The 25770-nt window shown below is 33.3% G+C and overlaps 3 protein-coding genes across 3 annotated transcripts; 1 reads left to right on the forward strand and 2 right to left on the reverse strand.

Moving 5' to 3' along the window:
- LOC109334137 (ubiquitin-conjugating enzyme E2 36-like) lies at positions 494-4550 on the forward strand. The gene is made up of 8 exons (XM_019569710.1): positions 494-641; positions 792-819; positions 1596-1682; positions 2340-2398; positions 3371-3412; positions 3487-3560; positions 4066-4163; positions 4257-4550. Exons 1-8 carry the CDS (start codon positions 606-608, stop codon positions 4292-4294), a joined length of 462 nt encoding a protein of 153 aa, XP_019425255.1. The 5' UTR covers positions 494-605; the 3' UTR covers positions 4295-4550.
- On the reverse strand, positions 7624-11456 carry LOC109334134 (TPR repeat-containing thioredoxin TTL1-like). Its single transcript, XM_019569707.1, has 7 exons — positions 10369-11456; positions 9562-9757; positions 9286-9470; positions 8864-9197; positions 8570-8774; positions 8370-8476; positions 7624-8245 (listed from the first exon to the last, which is right to left on the reverse strand). Exons 1-7 carry the CDS (start codon positions 11172-11174, stop codon positions 8093-8095), a joined length of 1986 nt encoding a protein of 661 aa, XP_019425252.1. The 5' UTR covers positions 11175-11456; the 3' UTR covers positions 7624-8092.
- On the reverse strand, positions 17338-25762 carry LOC109334132 (increased DNA methylation 1-like). The gene is given in 10 exon segments (XM_019569702.1): positions 17338-17507; positions 17510-18031; positions 18121-18313; positions 18514-18613; positions 18801-18887; positions 19067-19308; positions 20107-20189; positions 20586-20709; positions 21445-24015; positions 25329-25762. Coding segments are annotated over 9 exon segments (3756 nt in total). The 5' UTR covers positions 23812-24015; positions 25329-25762; the 3' UTR covers positions 17338-17469.

Raw genomic sequence — 25770 nt, forward strand, 5'->3', positions numbered from 1 at the left:
CTACAAGATCATTTTTGAAGATGTAAAGTTGGTTTTGACTTCGTACTAACATGTTTGACAATTTCACCAAAAAAGGAGCTAGAAAATATAGTTTTTATATTTATCTTCTTTTAGAATAAAACATTTAAACAAATCACTTCACTTTTGAAGTTTAAACTCAATTATAATTAAAATCAATTTTACAAAATGAAGTTTGTTAATTTGCAAATTAAATATTAGAAAAGAAATGCACTAACTAGCAACTGTATCATTATCATTATATCATGCCATAAATAATATAAATGAATAATAAATGATATAGTAAGTCTTAAATCAAAGTGTTTTTTTTTGAGTGTATGTTAACTCTTGAATAAAAGTAAGAGAGAAGAATTCACTTACTTTAAGAGTAAATTTTTATCCTAATAACCATAAATTTTATATTGATACTAAGTATTTAAAATTTTATATTGAGTACACATAAATATTAGTACTCAAAAAGAAATTATAAATAGAGTACTCAAAAAGAAATTATAAATAGAGGTGAAAGTTGAAGATTGATTGGTTGGTGAGAGAAAGTTGTGTGTGAAAACAAAACCCTATTGCTTGCTCTGAAATCGAACCCGATCATGGCCAACGCTAATCTCCCTCGAAGAATCATCAAGGTTTCTTTCTATTCATTACGATCTCCATTTCAATTTCTTCAAACTCTTACTATATGCTCAATTTTTGATTCAATTTTTTGAATTCCAAAATACATAATCATCTTCTACTTTCATTATTCATCACTCACTCTCTTTCTCTCATTTTAACAGGAAACGCAGCGTTTGCTCAGTGAACCAGGTAACTCATTATTTTAAAATTTGCATCACTGTTTAGTGCTTTAGAATCCATCGAAGATGTTTGTTTAGGTGCCTTTTATTTATTAAAAATAAATTCTTTACCTGACATTTATATGTATATTTGCTTGGAGTTTTACTGAAAACAATTATCTGTAGGAATGGGAAAAATATGGAAATTATTATTTTAGAAGTAGCTGAATTTGTCAATTTCTCATGAAAACGGTTTTGCCAAAATAAGTTTTCTTTAAGCATAGCCAAACGGGCCCTAGGTTGAATAGGTAATGCTTTATGTTAGTGTTATGAACCCGGATCTGGCCCGCTGGTTTGATTGGTGAACCGCTGAACCGGTTGATTGTCACCTTAGCCTGGATATGCAAGGAACTGGTGAGAACTGGTGTGACATGATCGGACATCGGTTTTCCTCAAACCCAGTCAAATCCATGTGAAATTATCCAGATCGGTTTGGATGACTACCTGTCTTAAAAATTCTGCTATTCTCCAAAATGCGTGTGGCTGCTCTCAAACACAGAACTGGTGGAATGGTAAAGTGCTGCTTACCACCAGAACAAGCTGCTTCAACTTTTTTTCATCACAACACTCATGTATTTGAATTTTGAACTAATGTATATCACTCATTGAACATTGCTCTATCTAGTATTTTGTAGGATGCGTTGCATATTTGCTTGGTTTTTATGCTACATTTTTATCCTTGTTTTTGTTCCAAACTTCCAATTAGTTGATTGCATTGGTGTCTTATGTTATGATTTGATGATGAAGCACCTGGAATTAGCGCTTCGCCTTCAGAAGAAAATATGCGATATTTCAATGTGATGATCCTTGGCCCATCCCAGTCACCTTATGAAGGTAATAATGAGCCTGATAGCATGTTTTATGCCTTAAAGTATGAATTAATAATTTATTGACTTTTCTAGAAATGAGGAATTAATTTCCACTTGCTTTGGGTATTTTTAGGCAGTAGATTGAGTTTTTATATAAGCAATTATGCTATAATATAGTACAATCATTTTGGGAATGCACTTGAAAGAACACTGTTTTCATCGCTTTAAAATTTCCATTTTGTTACTAATAATTTTATATTAGGTACTACATATGGCCTAGCTGTATAGAGGCTTTTAGTCATATTCCTGTAATATTCTCTCACCTGAGAGATGAGAGACTAATCTCTTTATTTTTAGGTTTTTAGTTTCTCACCAGACTGTACCCCACAACTATTTATTATTTATTTATTTTTTGTGATTTTCTAGTTGTGAGCTTTAAAACCTTTGGGTTTGAAGGGTATGATCATTTGTATTCTTCCTGTTATTGGTTGCGTTATTCTGCTTGTTTTACAAGAGCCTGACGTTTTGAACCTTGTTCCCTGCCAAAGTATAGAGAAAAACATTATCAAATAAGTGCTAAGCTTGATGAGACTGATATTTTTTATGCTCGTTTTTTTGCCTAAAATGTGGTGAGCTCTCTCATGTTTTCACTAATATGCAAGTTTATTGTTTGTATTACTAGGAGGGGTTTTCAAGTTAGAACTATTTTTGCCAGAAGAATATCCAATGGCTGCTCCGAAGGTATTTAATTTAATCAGCACTTATTCTATCACATATGTACTGTTGTACTTTTTATCCCTGTTAAGCTTCTACTGAATTCTTATCCCCCAAAAGAAGTGATAATATTACATTACAAAATATTTTTATTTAAGATTTTAGAGGGTGTCTCGGCGCAACGATAAAGTTGTTTGCCTTGTGACCTAGAAGTCATGGGCTCAAATCTTGGAAACAACCTTTTAGCTTGTGAGGGTAAGGGTTCAGGGTTTAGTGAAATGGTGCAGATAGAGCTCCTCTTTGCATCTTATTGGGGTTTATGTAGGACAAGGTCGGTGGATGTGGGTTCTGGTAATGGGGTATGGCAAAATTTCTAAAAGCTAAGGTGCAAGTATGACACAGGATATATTATATAGACTATAGAGATATCAAAACACAAACAATAAAGTAGTTTTCAGATAAATACAATTTTTTTAATGTTGTAACCATAAGGTGTCAAGAAAACTCGATAAAGAATTTAAAGTAAGCAAAAATATTGAAGAAGGCGCATGATTTGAATGAAGTGAAGTAGTGGTTTGTTTCTTTTAATAGCAAATTGACAACTTAGCAATAAAACTTGGTATTTCTCATGAAGTGATGAATTGTACTTGAGTGATACTGAGTACCTACTCTTCAAGTGAGTACTGAGTAAGTATCCATGTGTACCCAATAAGTACCTGTACCAGGTATATGCCCTACTATGTATGGTGACCATTTGGAGTACACCTTCATCCTAGGGTGGACTATTGGTCATTTTTGCCTTCTGAAGGATAAATTATTTATATCTATCCGTCTCAGACATTCAGAATCATGGGTAGCAGTGCAGTTTCTTCTTAATTTACTGGCTAATTACGGTTTAATTTAATTCCTATGATAAGATACCTTATCAATGGATTTAAATAACACCTTTTTAGTGTTTCTCCAACCATTCCTAATTCAATCACGCATTGCTTCTTTCAGGTTAGGTTTCTGACAAAAATATATCATCCAAACATTGATAAGGTGCACTTTGCTTCCCTTACATTTCCACTTCTTTCTCGTTTAGTGCTTATCTTACAAGTTCAAGTTTTATGCAGCTTGGCAGGATATGTCTTGATATTCTGAAAGATAAGTGGAGTCCTGCCCTTCAAATACGCACTGTGCTTTTGAGGTATATTAATTTTTATCTTTTATGCGAATGGATGTATGTGATGTTTGGCCTATTCATTTCCCGAAGATTATTAGTCAGCTTTTACAGTCTGGACCATTATGTGGTAATGGCAACCCAAACAAAGTGATGTGTGAAGATTTTCAACTCTGGATTTTTTTTTATAATATCTGTTATCTTAATCGCTTTGCTGGTATGCTAGAATTTCTCATTTTGTTCAGTTGATAGCCACAGATTTTTTCTTCTTCTGAAAGCATCAATGTAATGGTTTAGTTCACCTAGGGAAAAAGAACAAAAAGAGAGTTGTTTGTGGACAAAGAAACTATCACTAATTCAATCTGTTTATGTTGGTCTGTCTCGATCTTTAGTTTGGATCACCCTCTGACATGGCCACCACACAATAAAGAAAAAATGTTGTGTGGCAAGCCATTACAAAAATATTAAATTAACCTCTTATAAGAAACAATATTTTATACTGAATATGTGTATTTTGTTGGCACTCTTATAGTATTCAAGCCCTTTTAAGTGCACCAAACCCAGATGATCCACTTTCTGAGAACATTGCTAAGCATTGGAAAAGTAATGAGGCCGAGGCTGTTGAAACAGGTAACTTATATACTAAATTAGTTGTTAATGATGGCATCAAACATACTAGATGCATATTTGTGCTAATGAAAATGTTGGTATTGGATTCTGCAGCAAAGGAATGGACCAGATTATATGCTAGTGGTGCCTGATGTTTGGGTGGAAACTTTTGCCATCAAATAACAATAGTTTCTCATGTCAATTTGAAATGGAAATCTGCTGGAACTATTTGGGAATTCATATTCTTGGTAGCTTCCAATCTTGTTTATTGCTTTCTTCTCCTGGGAAGCCTTTTCCTACAACATGTATCAATTATGTGACTTTTTATCTGTCAAAATTTATAATGTATTTCATCTTCAACTGCCAAGTAATTTAGAACTCCTAAGTTACAAGGTACATGCTTTATCATTTCCTTGAGCCTCATATATAGCTTTATATATATATATATATGATGGCCATACTTGAAAACTAGACTAAACGACATGGACAAAATCAAACTAAATATCTGACACATTTCTTGTTAAAGCTGCATAACACATTTTCATGATGATGTCATAGACCATGCGTTTGTTACAGTAACTACCATGAACCCATTTTTGGTCGTTATTACCCTTTTTGTACATAATTGTTTTCCAATTCAATCCTCATAGTACAAATATATATTTTTGTATTATTTTTAACAAATCATTTATTGTTGTTATAGTATCAAATTGAGAAAATACAATAATTTAATTAAAAATTATTGCCATATGTATAATGACCAAACATAAGTATACTTTTATTTGGTAATTGTGCATGATAATTATTTTCCCTTTGGTTTTTATGTGACAATCATTTTAATTTGCTCTAAGTGTAATATATATGCATTCTGTAAAGATTGATAGTCAGTTATTGCATTATTGATCATTTATTTGTGTTATTTTTATTGAAGAGGCAATAATATTCAAATATGAATAATAGATGATGCAATGATAATATAAAAAACTCTTACGATATTAATGCATACATTTTTTCTCATATTTTAAATCCTACTAATAATGTATGATTTATTAACATGTGCTCAAATGGCCCCCTTCACATAAAGAGTGTATAAAACCTTATTATGATATGATGTAGTATGAAATGAAGTTATAATCATGGAATGAATTTGTTATCAAATTATAAGTTCATAAATCATAACCCTAGCTTAGTCTAATTTTGAGTGAAGAATGTCTACTTATTCTTTGATTTCATATATTAACACAAAAATAAGAGTGATGTTGACCCAAAAAAGTAATTATTTTAACTAAAAAATATTACAGTGAGTAGTTGCATGAGATAAAAAAACAACATGGCATATGTAGGGATTAAGAATAACTTTTTTCATCAACTCTAATTTTTCTCCAACAATCATCTCAGTGAGTAGTTGTACAAAACATGAAGTGTGAGTGTAAGGATTCAACCCTTGGAAATCATATTCTCTCCCCTTAAGGATATGATGGGAAGATTTTAGATCCATTTTACTAATGTATTTTATAGCTTTTAAGTATTTTCTTATCATTATTTTTTCTCCATTGTTAAGGTAATTCCTCATATTTTTCGACCTAAAATGGTCCCAAAATTTTTAAATGAGTCAAGTTAGTCCTTTTAGGGGTCAAATTAGTTCATACCAAGTGCTGTAAAATATGTTAAAAACGACTAATTTGACCTATATTTAAAATTTTTAAAGACAATTTTAGGTCTTTTCTTTTTGAAGGACTAAACTGATAATGTTGAAAAATATGAGGGACTAAAATGGATATTTACTCAAAATATTATTATTTGCCCATAAAAATTATCATTTGTCATTATTTGCTTGAGTTTTGTGTTAATTATCATTAACCTTTAATCTCTTTAATTATAATTTACCATTATTTGATTGGATTAATTTTTCAACATTAAGCTTAAACCATAAGAAACACATAAATCCAAGGATGGGATATGAAATTATATAATAAAATAAAATTCATAGTGAATCTACCTCATGTGGTAATGAGGTTGAAAAGGTCCACAAAGAATGGCAATGATGTAACCAAGGCCCACCAATTAGGGGTGAGTCGCCTTCACATATTACATAACATAGCTAGCAATAGCATACAGAGAAGTAAACACGAGAATACATTTGCTGTCCCACTTTTTACACCACTCAATATACTATCAACTCTAATTGGTCAAAAAAGTATATATAAGTTAAAATTATAATGATTAAATATTTTTTTAGCCAATCACACTTTCTAACACATGGAGTAACACAAAATAATACAAAAGCAAACATGATCTCAACAAAAAGATGCCAATCTTAGTAACACCGACTAATATGACCTTTTGGACTCTTTTAGGGAAGGTTTGAGGGCCCCCATTTCAAAGAAGCAACTTCTTAAATGCCCGCATGTGAACAAAATTTCCTTTCCTCATAGGGCAACTTAATACACATTTTAGAAATAATATTTACGCATTATCAATGTAAAGATTTATTCACAGTCAATATATTATCTATATTCATTTATAATTTTTTTAAGAGTCGATGATAATTGAAAGTAAACATTGGATGATGAACTAACAGTGTATAAAACTTGTTGAGTTTATTCAAATATAAAAGTCTCATATTAAATATAAGAAAATGAGTTGAAAAGTTTATAAATAGAAAAGATTCATCAAACTATAACAAAACTCTTATACATTACTGCATTATCATTCTACTTTACGAGCATTAATCTAAGCTAAATAAACAAACAAGGTTGATTGGTGTATTAATCAAATAGGATTTAGTGGTCCATTCTCATTATATAAAACAGTGCAAAAATATAAAAGGGTTATGAATTATATCAACCACCAAACATAAAAATAAAAAGGCCACCAAAATTAAATGCCATAATGGACTACTTCAATCACAAGACCAAGTCAACTTTTCTAACCTCTCGGAACACATATTGTCCCATAAATTGTGTTATTGTGTATACTATTAGGATTTAATTGATTGAAAAAATATATTTAACTAAAGAATTTAATAATTAACTATTTTTCTGAGCAATCATAGCTTATGACATAATTTGTGAAACAACAAATGTGTACCCTAACCTCTACCCAATGTATAAATGACAATTCTTTCTCAACACTCATCCACTTATTGACTTATATGGTTTTAGTCATTAAGGTAGAGCAAAGACCAAAACAAAGTATCATGATATGTTCTATTTATAATAAAACATGTCAAACATAGAACAAAATACAATTCTAATATTAGCTAAGTATATAAAAAACATGGAGGATTAAACATAAGGCATTGCAGAAAAATATGAACTTTTATTGATTAAATGGCTAAGAGAGGAAGAAAAATAGTAATAATAACAACAGCATATTCATCCTCCTTTGGCTAACTCAATAGATAGTAGGTACATAGTGTTTAGTATATATCATTACATACATACATATATGTATAGATCCCCCTCTAACAACAGAAAACCCTCCCTTCCTTTCTGTCTATATTTGTATATACTTGTCTATCTTAATTTAAGTTGATAATTGAATCAATTGTACATACAAAAACCTCTTTTTTTGGTTGTTTTTTCCTTTTTTGAACTTAAGAAACTAGTGATACAAGAACAACTAACCTAGTGAACTGAAGAAGAGAGAAAGGAATTTGGCAAAGGGAGTTGGGAGGAACATGGAACCAAAGAGCAATGGGTAATGAATGAATGAATAAAAACTCGAAAAGGTACTAGACTATCTCTTGGTTCCAATGGCATTGGCTGCTTAAGATTATTATCTGGTTTTGACTATGTCACAGGTATTAGGTGATCATTATATGGTGGGATGAACATACTAGATTAACTGGAGGGAGTTGTGAGCTTAACCGGAGGTTTTGGCAGCAAGGACAAGGGAAATGCCGAAGATGGCAGAGAGAAGCAGTACAAGTCATAAGTGATTAAGTGTTATAAGCTGTAATGCCTCACAGAGTGTTCCAACATATCGCGACTAGGGCATAAGATTTCCTTCACTCGACTTCCGTTTTTGTATATCTTGAAGGTTGGCACAATCCTAACATTCTCGGCGGTGGCAATTGTTGGAATTTCTTGAATATCCACCTTTAATCAAAGATAAAACATAGCAGGCGTTAGAGAACCCGATATTGCTTAGTTTATATGTCAACTAAATTAAATGAAATGGAGTAATGTAAAAAACACTTCACTTCTATGTGAACTGAGCTACCTTGAGGAAGTTAATAGATGGATAGCGACCACATAGTGTATCGACAAATTGTGATATTTCCTTGCATTGCGAATTCGATGCAGTTTCAAAATGGACAATAGAAACACCTGCAAGAATTAGACAAAGTATAAGGAAACTCGAAACTTAACAGCTGACTAAAATGAGTTGCAGAAGACTCCTCTTTTAACCGTTTCAATTACCTGGTATAAATATTGCAGCTCTAAACTGCTCAAGACTTGATACTTCTTCCACTTCGCCACCAAATTTTAAATTATTGACTTCTACGCCACATGATTTCTTCAGTGCAACTTGTGCATGAAAAAGAGCTTCGGCAACATCATTGTCATTTGGATGGTCTCTCCGCATTATCTCATAATCTTTGACAGCTTCTTCCCATCTTTCAAGCTGCGATTAACAGCAATAGATGATATCACTAACCTTTACTACAAATTACAGTATCAATGTATTAAATCGAAAAAGAAAAGTCATTTTACCTTGCTGTTTGAGGCTGCCCTTCGAAGAAGAGCTTTTGTGTAGTTTGGTTGAATAAGTAAAGCTTGATTGCAGTCTTCGACTGATCTTTCCCATTGTCCAAGCTTAAACCAACAAGCTGCTCTATTGCAATATAAAACGGAATTTGAAGGATCCAGCTTCAAACCTTCTCCATATGCCGAGCAAGCTTCAGTGAACCTTTCGGATTTAAAAAGATCGTTGCCACGCATTCGAGCTCTTGTTACCATTCTTACATTGTTGAGCAAGACAGCAGCTTCAACATTTCGGGAATCAATCTGACAAGCTTTCTCTGCTGCTGCAACTGCACTCTCAAACCTGCAATACATCATTCATCCATTTTCACTCCCCAACATAAACCTTTGGAATTAGGATTCTGATGAAGCTCATTAGTTCATGAACTCACCTTCCCAATACCATCTCAATCTGAGCTCTGATAAAGTAGGAATAGGCTTCAGAAAGCATCCCGAAAAATGTTGCTTGTGAAGAGGAATTAGTATGCCGTTCTGATTTGGGAGAATGCGACAAAATCGAGACTGCATCATCAATTTGGTGGAGCTTCAAAAGGGCTTCAGCTCTACACATAAAGAGCTGTAAATTCATTTTCCAACCAGTTCAGACATTTTATACGCACTTCCTTAACATATTATCAATTGATATGCCATGAAAACAAAAAATATACCTGAGGAGAAGAGTCCGCTCCAGAAGCAATAGCAGCATCAACTTCCCTCAGAACACTTTTCCAATCTCCTATCCTCCTTCCTTCTGCGCATTTGCTTATATGTTTTTCCACCATTTGCAACTTATGCTTCTCAGACGGATCCGACTGCACCCGAGGATGACATAAATGCTTCCTGGCATTCTCAACTTGACCTAGCCTGTGACATTACCACTCCACATATCAATACCCTTCCGTATAATGGAATGCAAAACCAAATAAAAACTTCCAGATTAGGAATTTTCGAAAATAGCAATGCTATCCAAATGATCCAATCTAACAAATAACAAATTTGAAATCCGATAGAAATAACTAAAAACTACCAAGAATCTTTAATTAAATTAAAACAAGTAAACAACCGAAATAAATAACTGAAAAATCAAACAGAAAAATTGAACCACAACAACAAATGTCCTTGATCCATTTTACAAGGACAAGAACAACTCCACCAATGCACCAAGTCACATTTCAATGAAATCACCCCACCAAATGTACTTGATCCATCTTACAAGGACAAGAAACACTCCACCAATTCACCAAGTCACACTTCAATTAAATCAAAACAATAGTAGGAGTGGCAAGGAGCTCAATTCCCCTCAACAAGATCTCAAGTTCGAATCTTGTGAATGAAAAAAGACGCTATAAGAGCTTTGCTTCTCAAATGGATCTTCCTACCTCAACTCGAATTAATCAGAGTCCAAAGTAACTTCCAAATAGAGGGTAAAAAAAATCAAAAAAAGAGTACAAATATAGAATCCAAACTTCATTCACCTGATGAAAAGAGTTGCCAAACGATAATGAGCCCTGCCATAATTAGGATCCAAACTCACAGCCTCCTCACACTCCCTCACTGCCTCAACCAACCTTCCTAAACCCATCAAGGCCGCGGCTCGGTTACTCCGGTAAGCCGCACTCCCCGGAGACAAGGCAATTGCCTTATCATACAAACTCAAAGCCTCCAAAAAATTCCCCCTTTTGTAATGCTCATTCCCTACTCTCTTCAACTCCTCCGGATCCAAACTCTGCACCCCTCTCTTCACAATCTCATTCCCATTCCCCGAACCCGAAACCTCTTTCCCACCACGCATTATGCTCCCATGGCCATAATTCCCAGTGCCAGTGCCCAATACATCACTCCTTGTGCTCCGATTTGCCGCCATGCCGGTTCTAACAATCCGGCGCGACGGGCAAATGTTTCCAGTGGGTAGCACATTCAAAACCGGCGAATTCACACTCTGACCGGAATAGATTAACGGTGCAGATGTTCCAGAATTGGATCTTACATGACCCGGTTTAGAACCACTGCCACCACGTGCATTAGTTGGACTAGTCTCAGTTGAACCGGAAAGTTCACCGGAGTGGTTGGTATTAGTAATAGTAGGTGCTGATTCAGATCTTTTGGGAACTGGGTTTTGCACGATTCTTCCACCGGAGAAGGATCCAGAGGAACTTGAGCTAGTACTTACAGCGGGTCCACGGTTCCGTAATAGTGAAACGGGTGAACCCAGATCGAGTTCTCGGAAATCTGGCTTGTTGAACTCGACTACATCGGAAATGGGGTTACCGAAATGTGACATTTTTTACACGCCCTTTTGATTCAAGAAGAAAAGGGTCGCTTCAAAATTCAATATTGTTTTTTGGGTGAAGCTCTTTTGAATATTGTTATGGTTCCTCTCTCTCTCTCTTTCTCTTTCTCTCTTTCTCTTTCTCTCTCTAGAAGCAATGTCTGTGAATGAAGCCAAGCATAGCTAAGAAATGGAGAAGAAAGGAAAAAAGAGAAAGGTATGGGATCTGGTGATATAAAAAGAATGAATGTGAGTGTTGTTGGAATTGTTAGAGAGAGAAAGGTTAAAGATTTATTATTATTTTTAGAGAAAGAAAGAAAGTGTGAATGAAATAGTATTAAGTATTGTGTAATTAGTTAATGATTTAGGGCTACCTAACAAAACCAAAATATTAATAGTTCTATTTCTATGAGTGATATTTATTTGTATGAGTGATATTTATTGATGAGAGAGATACATTTATATATTTCTCGATTGGGTGAAAGATATTCTTTCCAAAATAAGATAGATAGATATAGAATGAGAAAGATAGGAAAAATAAAGGGATGAAGTTTCCAATGATTGATGGAGTATTATATTCTCCTTTGAATTTCATCCAAGTTCTCATTCTATCATTTTTTTTCAATTTCACTTGTAACTTGTCCTCCTTCTTTATTACTCTAAATAATTTTCCATCTTTTCTTTCTCCTCTCAAAAAATTGGGTTATACTATTAACTTGGTATATATTCTGAGATTTATACCGTTAGCAAATCATTCACTATTAATTTGTAGACCACTATTAACTCTCAAATAAAAATAAAAATAATACAAATCAATGGTAGATGATGTGCTGACAGTGTAAAAAACTTTACACTGTCATTTCATAAATTTTAAAGTATTTTCTTTTTCTTTACTAATAATGCCCACATAATTTAATCTTATTAGTGTTCAATGAATATGGATGCTTGTATTTGTAATCACCATGCATATCGTTTTATAATCCAAATTCTGAATCCACAACCATAAGTAAACATTCATTTTGGTTAGAAGAATGTGTATATTATATATATATATACAAATATATGCTCCATGATTTCGTATTCAATGGTTATCTAACTAGGTTGTGTTTTACATTATCTTTCAATTATGCACACTAACGAATGATGTTACTTGAATAGTATGTCATGCTTGTTGTGTCCCGTAACAATCATAACATAACATAACATGTTCATTTAAGTGGCTTCACATGATTTTCGATTGCTGTTGCTGAAAGAGATGTTCATTCATCAATTTTGGTTTCTTCTACTTACTATGATGTCAACTTGATTATAATCACGTTCTTGTATCTTCTCGTGATCTCTTACTTTTTTCATTAATTGATAATAGTTGTTATGCATGATTTTGGCCATTGTTATTGATGATATGATATTCTAATTTAATTCCCTAGTTAAGAATATGTCAATCATATCTTTCTCATTGATCGATTAGTGTTGAAAATTTTCGTGTGATTTTTAAACCACCCCATTATTTGAGAATTGATAATGTGGTGATTTTATGATGGAAAAATCATATGTCCTATTAAAAAACTGATTTAAAATCCTATTATTTATAAGTGATTTTTTTATTAAAGTGATGATGATAGAACACCAAGGATTAAAATGAATAATTTTATTGATGAACCAAAGGCATACATAATACATAAATATTGTCCCAGAAATGTTACTTTTCTATCACACATACAATAATAAAGGCTTGCAATAACTTTAGTGAATTGAATCAATTTAGTATTCGTTCGAAATTTAATTCAATGTTTAATTGATAAAATTAGTTCAAGAATCAAATAAATTGAACTAAATATTCAGCTCCTTAAATAAACGGGGTAAATTTGATTTATGTATATTCCAACTCAATAATTTCATGAGTTCGTTGAATTATATATATATAATACATATTTATATACATACCTAAGTATGTATATATATATATATATCTATTTTTTCAAATTCAATTAAAAATATTCTATAATTATTACATAAATAAATGAATATTATAATATTAAAATTAAATTTTGAATAAAAATCGTTTTATATATGTACCAGTGATTCAAGTTGATGAGCAATATAAATTGAGCTTATTAATTCATGCGAAAGTTCACAAACAATTATTATTAGGTCGATCTTGAACTAAAAAATAATTCATATTGAACTTGACTTGAAACTCGACTCAAGTCAATCCTTAACGAGTTCAGTTGATTAGAGTCAAGCTCAACTCAATTCATTTCCACCTCTACCACAATTCAAACTCAACTCAATCCTTAGTGATATATCTTTTTACTAGATACTCATATTCAGAAGGAAGTGACATTTATCACTTGTAAATCAATCATTAATAAATAAAATATCAACTTATTGTATATGTTACTATCTGATGGGTATGAGAATTTAATAGGAGAATATATCACTTTTATTTTTAAAATTACTTTCTTATATGAAGAAAAAGTCGGTTTTGTTTCCTTTTGTGATACTCCCATCAAATAGTTATGTACTAATCTTGTTTTAATAAATGAAAGTATTTATTATTAAGTGACTTTGGATAAAGTACCAAAGGAAGTTTAAAAAGTGAAAAGAAAAGAACCATCTTTCATAAGGAGTACACAATAAAATGGTCTATGATATTCTTGGGAAGGTTCATTGTACTAAACCCTAAGAAATTAAAGCATCTACTTTGGGCATTGTATCATATTATAAGAAGACTCTCTTGCTTTTGTTCAAAGTAATCATAAAGGTATTTTTTAAAGAATATAACATTGAAAATTAAGTTAAATATGTCTCAATATGATAAAACATCATTTTTAAGACAGTTTTATTGTTCTCCCCCTTTAATAATAACCTTAGGACATTTATTAACCTTCACACATTTATAATAGACCAACGGTATGGAGACCAAAACCCTGCCACCATTGGTTGACACCTCCAAAATTTGGTGGTATACTATGATATGTGGACTCAAAATTTGTATATGCACTAGTGATGATATATAGGGCACTCTTGACAAAATAATGACAACATTTTTTGGTATCGGGTAATGGGTATCTCATCACTCTTTTGGATAAGGAACTAATCATTTTTAGAGTATGCGACTGTTTCTCCCAACAAGTATTGTTTTCGGGAATTGGACACTTGACATTCTGGTTTTCTTGAGATCTAAGTAGCCTTACATCATTATATTAACACATTGTTGATAAAATAATAACATCATTGTAATGTTTCTTTTACAATGGTAGATGAGTTAGGTAAGAGAGGTTGATGGTGAAGAGTTAATGACAATTATGTCTGAATATGAAACACAACAATTATGATCTTGCCCTTTTGGGTAAGGTAGATCTTCTTATATAACAACTTGCTTTTATTATGGATACAGAGATTAATACCTTATATATATATATATATATATATTCATCATGTGAAAGGTGGATGAGAACATTCATAGGCATATTCTATATTCTGAACACTTTGCATTCAACTTCATATTCTAGTGAAACTATTGGATATTATTATTCAATACTCATCTTTTCTTGCTTTTGATAATTTTTGAGTTAATAAAACCTATAATCAAGGATAATCTGTATAACGTTTTTGTAACAAAGTCACTTTTCTAACTAATGGAATTTAAGGAAGGGATTTTGTATTGTATATGTCACATGTTAAGGATACTTAAGCAAATAAACTCTTATAAGAAAATTAAAAATATCGTGTTCCAATATAGTAAACTATCATTGTTCATATTAATAATGAGATATAGTGGTATATATAAAAAATTAATTCATTTGAGTTATGGGATTCATCATGACTAAGTCAAATTTCACACATTAAAGAGAACAATTGATAATTACATAGCAAAAAGATACTCATGAGAAAAAATGTATCCAATAAAAGTGTAATTGATAATGATATTCAGCCAAAAGACAAATTTTAAAGAACAAGTAAAATAACCATTGTCTTGCTTGTCTCTTATATTGTAAATAATCTATTGGAAAATGTTTGTTGTGTGAACAAATATCTAATTAAAATAAGAAAGAAAATATGTGAGGTCCTCTTTCTTTTTTTAAAAACGAAGAAATTGTCTACTAAACTATATAATAGTGGTCATATATACATACAACAAGCTTACACTATAACCTATTTCACCTTAGGCCACAACAAAAGTGCAATAATATGCTTATTTAGTATAAGATTATACATATAACATATCCATAATATATTAGGATGTTGATTGTTTAATTAACCCTTCACCATTGCATTTGCACGTGAGATAATTGAATTATTAGGGAGGTTGCAAATTTAGAATGCATAGGAATTTGTGAGCTTAGTTTTGTAAGGTACGCTCATTTGAGCCTTTGAAGATTATATTAACCCAACAATCATGGGTGTCAGATCCACCATGTTCAACACATGATAGATAGAGAGAGAGATTTATTCTTTCTATTTAAATACTTACATATGCAAAATTTGACGGAATATTTTTGGATTTTTGTGTGTCAAATCTCAAGTATAAGAAGATTTTTGTCATGGTGCTACAGTAACATGTGATAGGCCATGTGTTAATGCAAGAGAAATCATAAAACTTTAGGTGGAGTTTGCTAATGTAATATCATTTTCTCAAGCTTTTGTATCTATCTAGCTAAGTGGCACAATTTCTTATCCCCTCTTCTATCCTTATCCTTCAATACAAATATTTGATTTTCCCAACACATTTTCATTATTAAACACATTAATTAGATAGTTGAAGACATTAATAAGTAGTGATTAATTAGATAGTTGAATGAAATTTTTGTGACACTATAATCATCTGTCAGAAAGAAACAATGATGGATCACTATATAGTTCATCAATTGAGATATTGACATATCTATCTTTTGCCTTTCATGTCTTGTTATTAGTCAAAAATATATAAAGGAAACAACAAAATGCCACACTTTTCTTTTGGTCCCATTTAGTTGAATTAATTCATTTTGGAGTGCGTGAGTATTTCCTAAACACAAATAAAAATGATACATGCCTATTATCTTTTTATGTGTCTACATAAAATAGGGCCATTCAACATAGGATTCCTATATTGGCAGGCAAACAATGTTGCTGATTAGTTTTGTTTTCTATGTTGTCCTGTTCTGTTCTGTTATGTGTTCAGTCATTTAATCATTTTTTTATCCACAACTGGGTTTTGTTTACATGCTTTGAATCTGTCACTGTTATTGTTCTCTTTGAGTTTTGGGTTAAAATACTATAGCATATAATATAAATAGTATAGAGTAAAAAATGGGAGATTTATGAGGATAGTGTGTCAGGTTGGCACAGATATCATTGATTCATTGTTATATAGAAAGTTGAGTGGATTGAGGAACTGCTATGGCATGTGATGCCCATTAGGAATGAAGGGAAATCATCATAGTACTATTGGTAAATGCAGCATAGATCAGAAATAGAGAGAGAAAATTAAATAAATTGGAATTAACAATGAACAATGTGATCAAATCACACTAACATAATAAAGAACCTTACCATAAACAAATTGCAAACATGTCTAGTGTCTATGATCATTCTTAAACCTTAGGCATTGCCATCAACACATAGCCAGAGGCATATGATCTCTTCCTTTTACCACTGCTAACTTAACAGTCCAACCCTTTTACTCTCAAATATAACTTTTCTAAGCTTGAAACATAACTTATCCATTGAGGTAGCCACAATACACAAGAATAATCAACTTTTGCCAGAACCAACTGCATAAATTTCACACATTTTTCAGGTTATTTATTCATGGCAATGTTATTGGACATACTCCTGAATTCTAATACTGCAACATGTTTTTGCAAGGTGTTATACCAACCTGAACACTTGAGAATATCCTACACAAGGCAATCATTCTTGTTCATGTTCAAATGAACAAGTTCCATGTTAAATCCAATTTTAAGAGAATTATCTTCCCATGTTATTCTTCATTTCTTTGGTTTCTTTCTAGTTTCTTAACATGGGTATTATTAGCAAAACAACTATAGTGAAAGACACTGTCAATGGAGTCCTGTACAAGTTACTTGATTCATGTTCATTCATACCAGTATTGTATAAAAAAATCCAAAGGTTCTTCTACTAACTTGAGTGTAGGAGATTTCTTTTGCAGATAGAGGAAACTACCATGAGAAACCTCAAAAAACTAGGTAAGAACATGTTTAAATATTGTGTTAGTTTGTCCTAAGATACACTACTAAATCACAAGTTTGTTATGAGCTTCAAACTTTCTCTAAACATCTACTTTCTTTCAACTTGTGATTCAGCTTGCAGAATTTGCAAATGCTGTTCCAAAAAAGCTGTTTCATCATACATAGCCGAGCATTCAATATTGGAAACCATGTCAAAATTGCTACCTAAAGATGTTCTGCAGGACAAATTTGAAAAATGGTCCTGCAAAGCATTTTCCTGAACTTCACCTACTTCGATATTCTTGTCCTCGACGATTTTTACATCTGATTCGGCACCATCTTTGTTAGCACAACAGTTGTCACTCGATTGCTGTACAGACTCAATTACCACCATTTGAATTTCCTTCTCCGCTCCAGATTCCTGCGTGTTGTATACTTCATTAGATTTGCCTGGGCTGCTTGACACCGTTAACTGGATTATTTGCTCATTATCGTTTGCATTTTGCTGCTCACTATCGATTCTGATGGCTTCACTGCCAGCTTCGCAGTCTAGGTGATTCTCAATGTCCACAGGTTCAGATTCTGACTCGGCACCAACTTTGTCGGTAGATAAGTTTCCAACATCTTCCAGCAATGATTCAGCTGCGGCCATTCCTTCGGAGCTGATACCTACTTTCACAGTTACATCTGTTGCTAACATCGATAGATTCAGTTGACATAAAATGAATTTTGAGAAATATTTTACAAGAATAACTCGAATCATATGCACCAACCAAAAATACCTTCAGTTTTCTCCTTCTGGTACAAGGGTTTTTCAAGTATCACTGTCCCAGGAAAAACCATCAAGTTGACTTTCTTCAATCTTTGCTTTTCGACGTCATCTACAGGCATGAATCCAAAGCCCTTAGTCCATGTCTCCACCAAATCTGGAATAGCTGCTACCACAAGCTTTTCTACCTTGATAGATATTAACATCTGGTAATGAAAGATATTGATTTAGATATATTGAAAAAGTAATACGAGAACATTCGAAAGTAATTACTAGATTATAAATGAAAAAAGGCAGAGTGCACATATAAATCAATTCTCAGAATAATTATTTTGATGGAAAAGGGAGTTAAATCCAATAAAAGCGAAACTGGAACAATATTTATGAAACTAAAGCCAAAATATACCTCTTCAATTGCACTCACAAGGAGTCGACACATTCCCTGCCGACGATACTGACTGCAAGTTGCAATTAGAGGCATCTCTGCAACTGTAGTTCCATGCACCCTGCAAAGGAGTAAAAAATGGCTTACTACAGAGATGCCATTTTGTATAAATAAAAAATTATGTGACTAAAACCTAACTCATTTATAAATCAACCAGAACGTTAAGGTCGAGCTGTTAAGCACAACTGGAACGCATTACACAAATATCTTCACATTCAACAAGGTAAATTGTCTATATAATGTTTTACCTTACAGATGCTACAGATATTAACACATCATGTTTCTCCAATACCACAGTGTAAAACCCTTGAAAATTCAGGCGAGTAAAATCAGACCTGAAAACCACATAGAAATAAAACCTTACAAATCAAAATGAAAAAGAAAGAAACAAAGCGCCATAACACAAAGAATGAGGGATCGAAGAATAGCCACAGGGGAGGGTGGATTATTTAGACACTTGTAAATGATGAAGCATCAAACGAGGGGAAATTTATAATCGGGAAGAGGAACTAACCCCCAATTGTATAAAACTTGGGGTATCATGTGTATGCCTGTTCTTGGATCCAACATCGACAAAAAACACTCCTCCATGATGGTAAGGGCAACAGCTAATTTTGTATTGCATACTGCCTTTAGGGCAAACCATTGTGCAGAAAGACACTTTTGGTCATCGTGGATGCATTTAAGAAGCATCCACGAGAAGCCATCAGCAGCTTGATTAACTAACCCCGTCTGAGATTGGAGACCAGTGTATACCTGCACACGCCAGAAAATCAAGTTTCCTCGAGTAAATAATTATGAAATGATAAATTCATGCTGTTAGATAATATTATTGCAATCAAACATTAAACAAAGAAATAAAAGGTGTGGATAGAGACCATTATATTGCAACCCGTTATACCATTAACCATAGTGTTTACATGAAGTAACAATAATTTTTCACATAAAAACTTGTTGATCTTCTCCTTACTCCTAGAGAATGTCTCTCGAAGGCGTGAATATAGAGACCAGAATTTTTAGATAAACACAAGTGACATTTAAAAAAAAAAAAACTATACCATATAATAGAGAAGAGTATAATATCTATACACTGTCAGTGTAACGATTTATACTCAGTCAGTACATCATCCACCATTCATTTGTATACTTTTTTTGGAGAGTCAATGATGATTAAACATAAATTGTGGATGATCCAATGACAGTATATTAAACTCATATACTGTCAATATTATACATTTGTTTTCGCTTCAAAGTAAAACTTCATTACCGTATGGGTTACCCCATAATCTACTTAAAAATTTAAATATAAGAACTGTATAACTATAAATCACACTCATGCCCTTGTGTTCAATCAAATATTACATTTTATATATTTCAATCTTAACTTTATTCATCTACAAAATGCAACCTTTAAAAATATTTAATGTGCTAGAAGTTTGCAAGTGGTATGAAATATAAACCAGACAAACCAGAGTACATTAATATAACAGACAATTAGTTATCATTTGCTAAAGTCCGAAAATTGTGGAAATTTGATAAATTGTACTATAGTACCTCCTGACAACTCTGTCCACAAAACCAAGTGTCTGATACCGCCACTTCTTGCTGATCTCTTGCTCTCAGGCATTTCTCATGATCTATTCATTACAAGTTCATAATAATCAGACAGAACTATTATTGAAGAATCAGAAAGAAAAAAATGCAATGCATAAACTTTCAGCTAAAAATATCTTCATTCATAATCAAAATAAGCAATCACTTATTATAATAATAAGGGTAGTCAAATACCCAACATTACTCCCGAAATAAGTCAACAGGAATAACTAATCACTTGTTAATGACAAAAATCAAACGAACAAAATGTTTAACCATCAATCAAACTACAAGATTGCAATATTTAAATAATATCAAACACAATAAAATGTATTTATATAGAATAACTCGGCTTGACAATATCTAATCTATTTACAGGCTTTACAAAGATTAAAACCATAAGGCCAGCAAAGGAAAGTGAACACGTAGGGCATACTTACATTTATGTTCACACTGTGCACATTGCAATGCACCATAAGCATCCGAAGCCTCTTTATCAATGACCAAATCTCCACATATCCGACAAGTGCAGTATGTGCAGTACCAGTTGCCATCAGGGATCTCCTAATGTACAAAAGATAAAGTTGTATCATTCTTCCAATGAGGAGTAAGAGAATTTGAACAGTAATAACACCCATAAAACACAAACAAGAGGGCTTCATTTGATACTCAAATACATGGTATAAAAAGCAGGCATTTGGAGCAGCAAAATAAATACACACACAAGTGATAACACAAAGGAACTCATCCATACCATTGAAAGTACATGCACACACCCACAGAGAGAGAATATGATCACAGAATCTAATTATCAATTCATAGCAAACTAAGCAGAAAGTTCATTTTCCATTTGCTTATCATAAAAATCAAGTAGAATATATTCCATGGCATACAGTAACTTTATGCTTGATCATTTATTCATGTTCACTGATGTGTTAGAAACCTACTCACCATTAAAAAAAACTAATTAACATATAGGCATATCATATACTATATTTTTCTAGCAATCAGCTAGGTCCAGATAAAAATTCCTAACTACAGACCAAAAAATTGAACTACCAACATGATTTGACATGGGAGGGGGCATAATTATATGTATTATGCTATTGCAAAGGTGTACATAATTAAATATAGTGTACAACTGTATATATAGGAACGATGGAGGATACTGTTATAACAATCACTTAATAGCAGGGTTGAATTCCCAAAATAATAAGACATGGTTTATTTGCAATGACGGGAGGAAAAGAAGAAAATGATTCATAAGAGAAGAAAGAAACTAGCATAATCCTGACAGACCTGAGTCGATAAACAAGTCATATGAAAAGTTGATGGGCAGTTATCACAACATATCAGCTCACCACCCTCACCACACAACCCGCATGAGTCATCATTTCTATCATCATTATCAACTTTAACAGCTTGATTCTGACTTTTCCTGGCTTTGTATTCATCTGACCAAGCTTGAAGGAGGCACAGTGTAAAGGGCTCACCGGATCCCATGAAAAGATTCAAGCAGGGGCGATTCAGCATGAACCCAGCATGAAACTTGAACCCTGATAATGTATGCACCTTACCACAACACTTGCAAATAATACCATCTTTGGTTATCCTACCATCCTTAATGACAGCATTATCTTTAGGATTTCGGTATTGAATCATATCATTTAAGCATATTACCCCATTCTCAATCAACCAGGACAAGACCGTCCTTGCCCTCAAATGATACCACTTGCCGTCCTTATTGTGCTTCCCTGCATTACAAGGGTTCCTTGGTAGCAACCTGCAATGACCTTTTTTGCTTTTAAGCTTTCTCTGGACTCTAGATTTGCAGGATTTACCTCTAGAATTACCTCGGGTTGTCTTTGAGCTGAAGTCCTTATTCCTGAATATTGCTGACACCAACAGATCATCATCTTTAATCTGGCATTTCTTGGACTTATTCATTCCAGTCATGGAGTGATTTGCTTTCATAATATTTTGTTCGAATGCATTGACAGATGATAACTTCCTGCAGCTTCTTTTCTTTCTTGCACTGTCAACTAGATAATCCTGGTCCTCTTCCAATGCTAACTGATTATCACATGCATCACCATTCAGTGGCTGCACCGGGTCAGTAACAGTTGAGCCAAGCATGTCACTATAGTATGACATACTCAGATTGATTTCAGAAACCCTTTTGCATTTTCTCCGCATTTTCTTTTTAAGAACATTGGTGGCAGAACATGTGTTATCTGGCTCAACTTCAGAAGTTACTGATATTTTCCTACCCTCTTCATCACTACATTCGGACTGTGGAATAGGGCTTGCAATTCCAGTAGAATAATCACAGTGAATGGCTTTGTCGTGGTTCGGATCAAAATGAGCACCAGAAGTATCCTCCCAAGCTGATCCAATGGGAGCACGTGCCATCTTATACTTGCTAGAAACTAAACTCCAAGTGGCTTTCACTATCTCTCCCTTTTTCAAAGCACCAATCTTTCTATCAAGAAACATGACTACTACAAAAGGATCCAAAAGCCACCATTGATGAGCCAACATAACACAAGGCTCTGATTGGTTCCTAGTTTTTTCAACATTTATCAGTGCACTAGATAAATCAGAACAGAATTGACTAATATCAGTCCATTCCTTACAATATTCATACATTACATTGCATTTTTCAACAGACAAAAGCTGACCACATAATCTCCAAGCTTTAGTAAATTCCCGAACAGGTTTTCCCTTTGGTGTCCTATAAACTGAATCCATGTAACGCCTACTAGGTCGATGGCGCTTCTCAATAGACCATCCGGCCGACGTAAGCAACTGCGAAATATAAAATTGCAGTGAAGTACGAGGGTCCTTTTGGTCTAGCTTTGAGGATGAATTTGAGATATCCATTTCAGAAGATAAAAAATCTTTCGGCATTTCACCAGGATGTAAAGGAGACCCAGGCTTATCCACAACAGAAACTGATGGATTTGGAACTACAAGCTTGTTTGCAAAGCTCTCCTGGGAAACAGGAGAAGCAACCACTTTAGTTACGGACATCTCTTTTGCAGCACTCTCACCTGCAGTTGTTGATTTACAATTTGTGACATCTACGTCATCCGTGGCAATTTCTTTATTCTGTAACAAGTTATGCTTCAACAGATATTGACTAGATATCACACCATGCTTCGATGATTCAACTAAACGGAATAGAAAGGGTTCACTATCACAGTCTGTAGCAGCATAAGACAGGTTAGAAACTACTTTTGAAAGTCCCGATGAACTCAAAACATTTCCTGAATTAGATATACTACAAGGAAGTCCATGTAGAGAAAAATTCATACGTTTTGCATTCATATCCTCGTCATTTTGGTCATCACAAATCAAACTCTCTGGCATACACCCTGGAGCAGTCTCTTTGGAATGCTGAATTGCATTAAGGTCCTCGTCAGGATGCATAAGTCTTGAAGACAAGGGTTGCATTACAACTGTGTTTTCATTACTAGAGCAAAATGATTTAAATGTTTTTTTATTGGACTCACATTCAAAGTTGATAACTCCAGAAACAAGACACCTCTCACTAGATTGAAAAATGTCACTACCAGAAAATACCTCTGCAAAAATCTGTCTTTCTTCATTGGATCCTTCAATGTTATCATGACATAAATCCTCTGCTACTTTGCTGATTAACATCTCTGCTGATTAGTTCAGTTTCACTTTATTTACAACTTCTATAGCTGGTCTATATGTTACTGCCGTTACAAAAAGCCAGCTCTGGTATGTTGTAAACCAACTGTGAAGAAGGCATTTCTTCAGCCGCAAATTACTAGTTGACAAACTTCATCACTGCAAACCTTAGTTAATACAAACAAAACCATGTGGCAAAGGCTTGAGAATCTGCATAAAAAAGTGAGGAAAGTTATTAGAATGCTAAGATTCAGGTATAACTGAAACAAAAGAAGGAAATACATTTAAAGTAAAAAGATTCAAAATCAAAAGATCCAAACCTAGGTTTAACTTCTTACTTAAAGTCATCCATACATTATAAAAAAAAAGTTAACAAAAATATCATATGAACAAAACAATAGTAATGTAAGTATCATATTAAATTTGGGGGTATTTTCGAAAATTTGCACATGTGTCCCTTTAGCAAGCACTAAAAAACACGAAATCCGCTATAGCAGCCATAAAAGGAACCCACGCTAACTGCCATAGCAAACTGTCAGGCCGTTATTGACCACCTAGGAATAAGGTAACTTCCACTTTATCTTCTAGTTATAGAACTATCATCATTCTTTCGGATGCATCAACGTGCCTTTCCGTAACAGGCCAAGCAAAGCAATTTCGTGTCAAAATTCTTTTATGATTTGACAGTAACATCTGTCAATATATTGTTTGCCCACAAATAACGTGTGTTTTCATACATTATCCAGAGGATAGGGAACCAGATACATATTTTTCATGCAAAAGAGTTTCTCAATCTAGAGAAAGATTCTCATTAGACAAACACAGCATACAGCATTTAATCGAGGGATACAAGATTGGACATAATATATTAATCCTAAAACAGTGCTTTTCAATACTGAGAGTCTCATTTTCTCCCAATGTAGCCTGCAGATCTCAGTATTAGTGCTCTATCGCCTCTTCGCACAAATTCTTAACTAGAAATGCTTCAGTGCACTCTTCTTAAGAATATGTGCGATATGGTCCTGGCTAAAAAACTAAGTTTAATGTACAAACACAAATACTTTCTTTTTGATATACAAGGATTAGGGAAACATAAAAACTCGTGTCAAACTTCAAAAGCTAAATTTTTCAACGTTTGTGCAAGACATGATTTTTGATAAGACAAAGGAGCACTATAGAACAGAAACTAATTGAACAAAGCACATCAAAGAGAGGGAGAAACCCCGAATTCTGAAACCAAATTGAAGCATAAAATCCACATGCATGAATGAAGAAGCAGCATAGAGACATTCTCAAGGAAAAAAGTTCACATTTTGCATTACAAAACCAAAAACCCAAACCAAAAAAGCTTTCCTTTTGCATAGATCAAGACCTACCCACCTCAGATTCACAACAAAGAAATTTACAATCCATCCTCAGAAACCACAACAAAAAAACAAACTTTTCAACAATCAAACACAACCCAAAAACTCAAATTAGAGTAACAAATCCCAGAGCCACCCAGAAGATTAAAAGAACCAAACCTATAATTAGGGTTCCTCAAAATTGCAGAAAACCTCATCAAAAATCTCTGAGCAAAAACCACAAATTGAAAACTTCAATAGCTTCAACTCAAACCCCATCCACTCTACAACAAATGGTAAACACAAAGGAACACTCTTTTTCTCTCTCTAGAAAATGTGTGTTATCATCTTCTATGTTTTCTCTCTCTCTCTCTCTCTCTTTATTTTAAGCATCTCCCATGTGAGTGTTGGTGTGTCATGTACTTTTATCTTACTAACTTCTACCACCCTTCTTTCATTACCACAAAACTTGTTCTTTTGTCTATTTGTGGCTCTTTTTTTCAACCCTTTTTGAATGAACCCAAATTTTCATTCAGATTGAGTTTCTCTCTATGGTAATGCTCAAATGGGCCCCCATTAAAACAAACTACACTTTCTATTCATTTCTCTTTCTTCTTATACC

This window comes from Lupinus angustifolius, chromosome LG19 (genome assembly GCF_001865875.1).
Source record: "Lupinus angustifolius cultivar Tanjil chromosome LG19, LupAngTanjil_v1.0, whole genome shotgun sequence".
Lineage (NCBI taxonomy): Eukaryota > Viridiplantae > Streptophyta > Magnoliopsida > Fabales > Fabaceae > Lupinus > Lupinus angustifolius.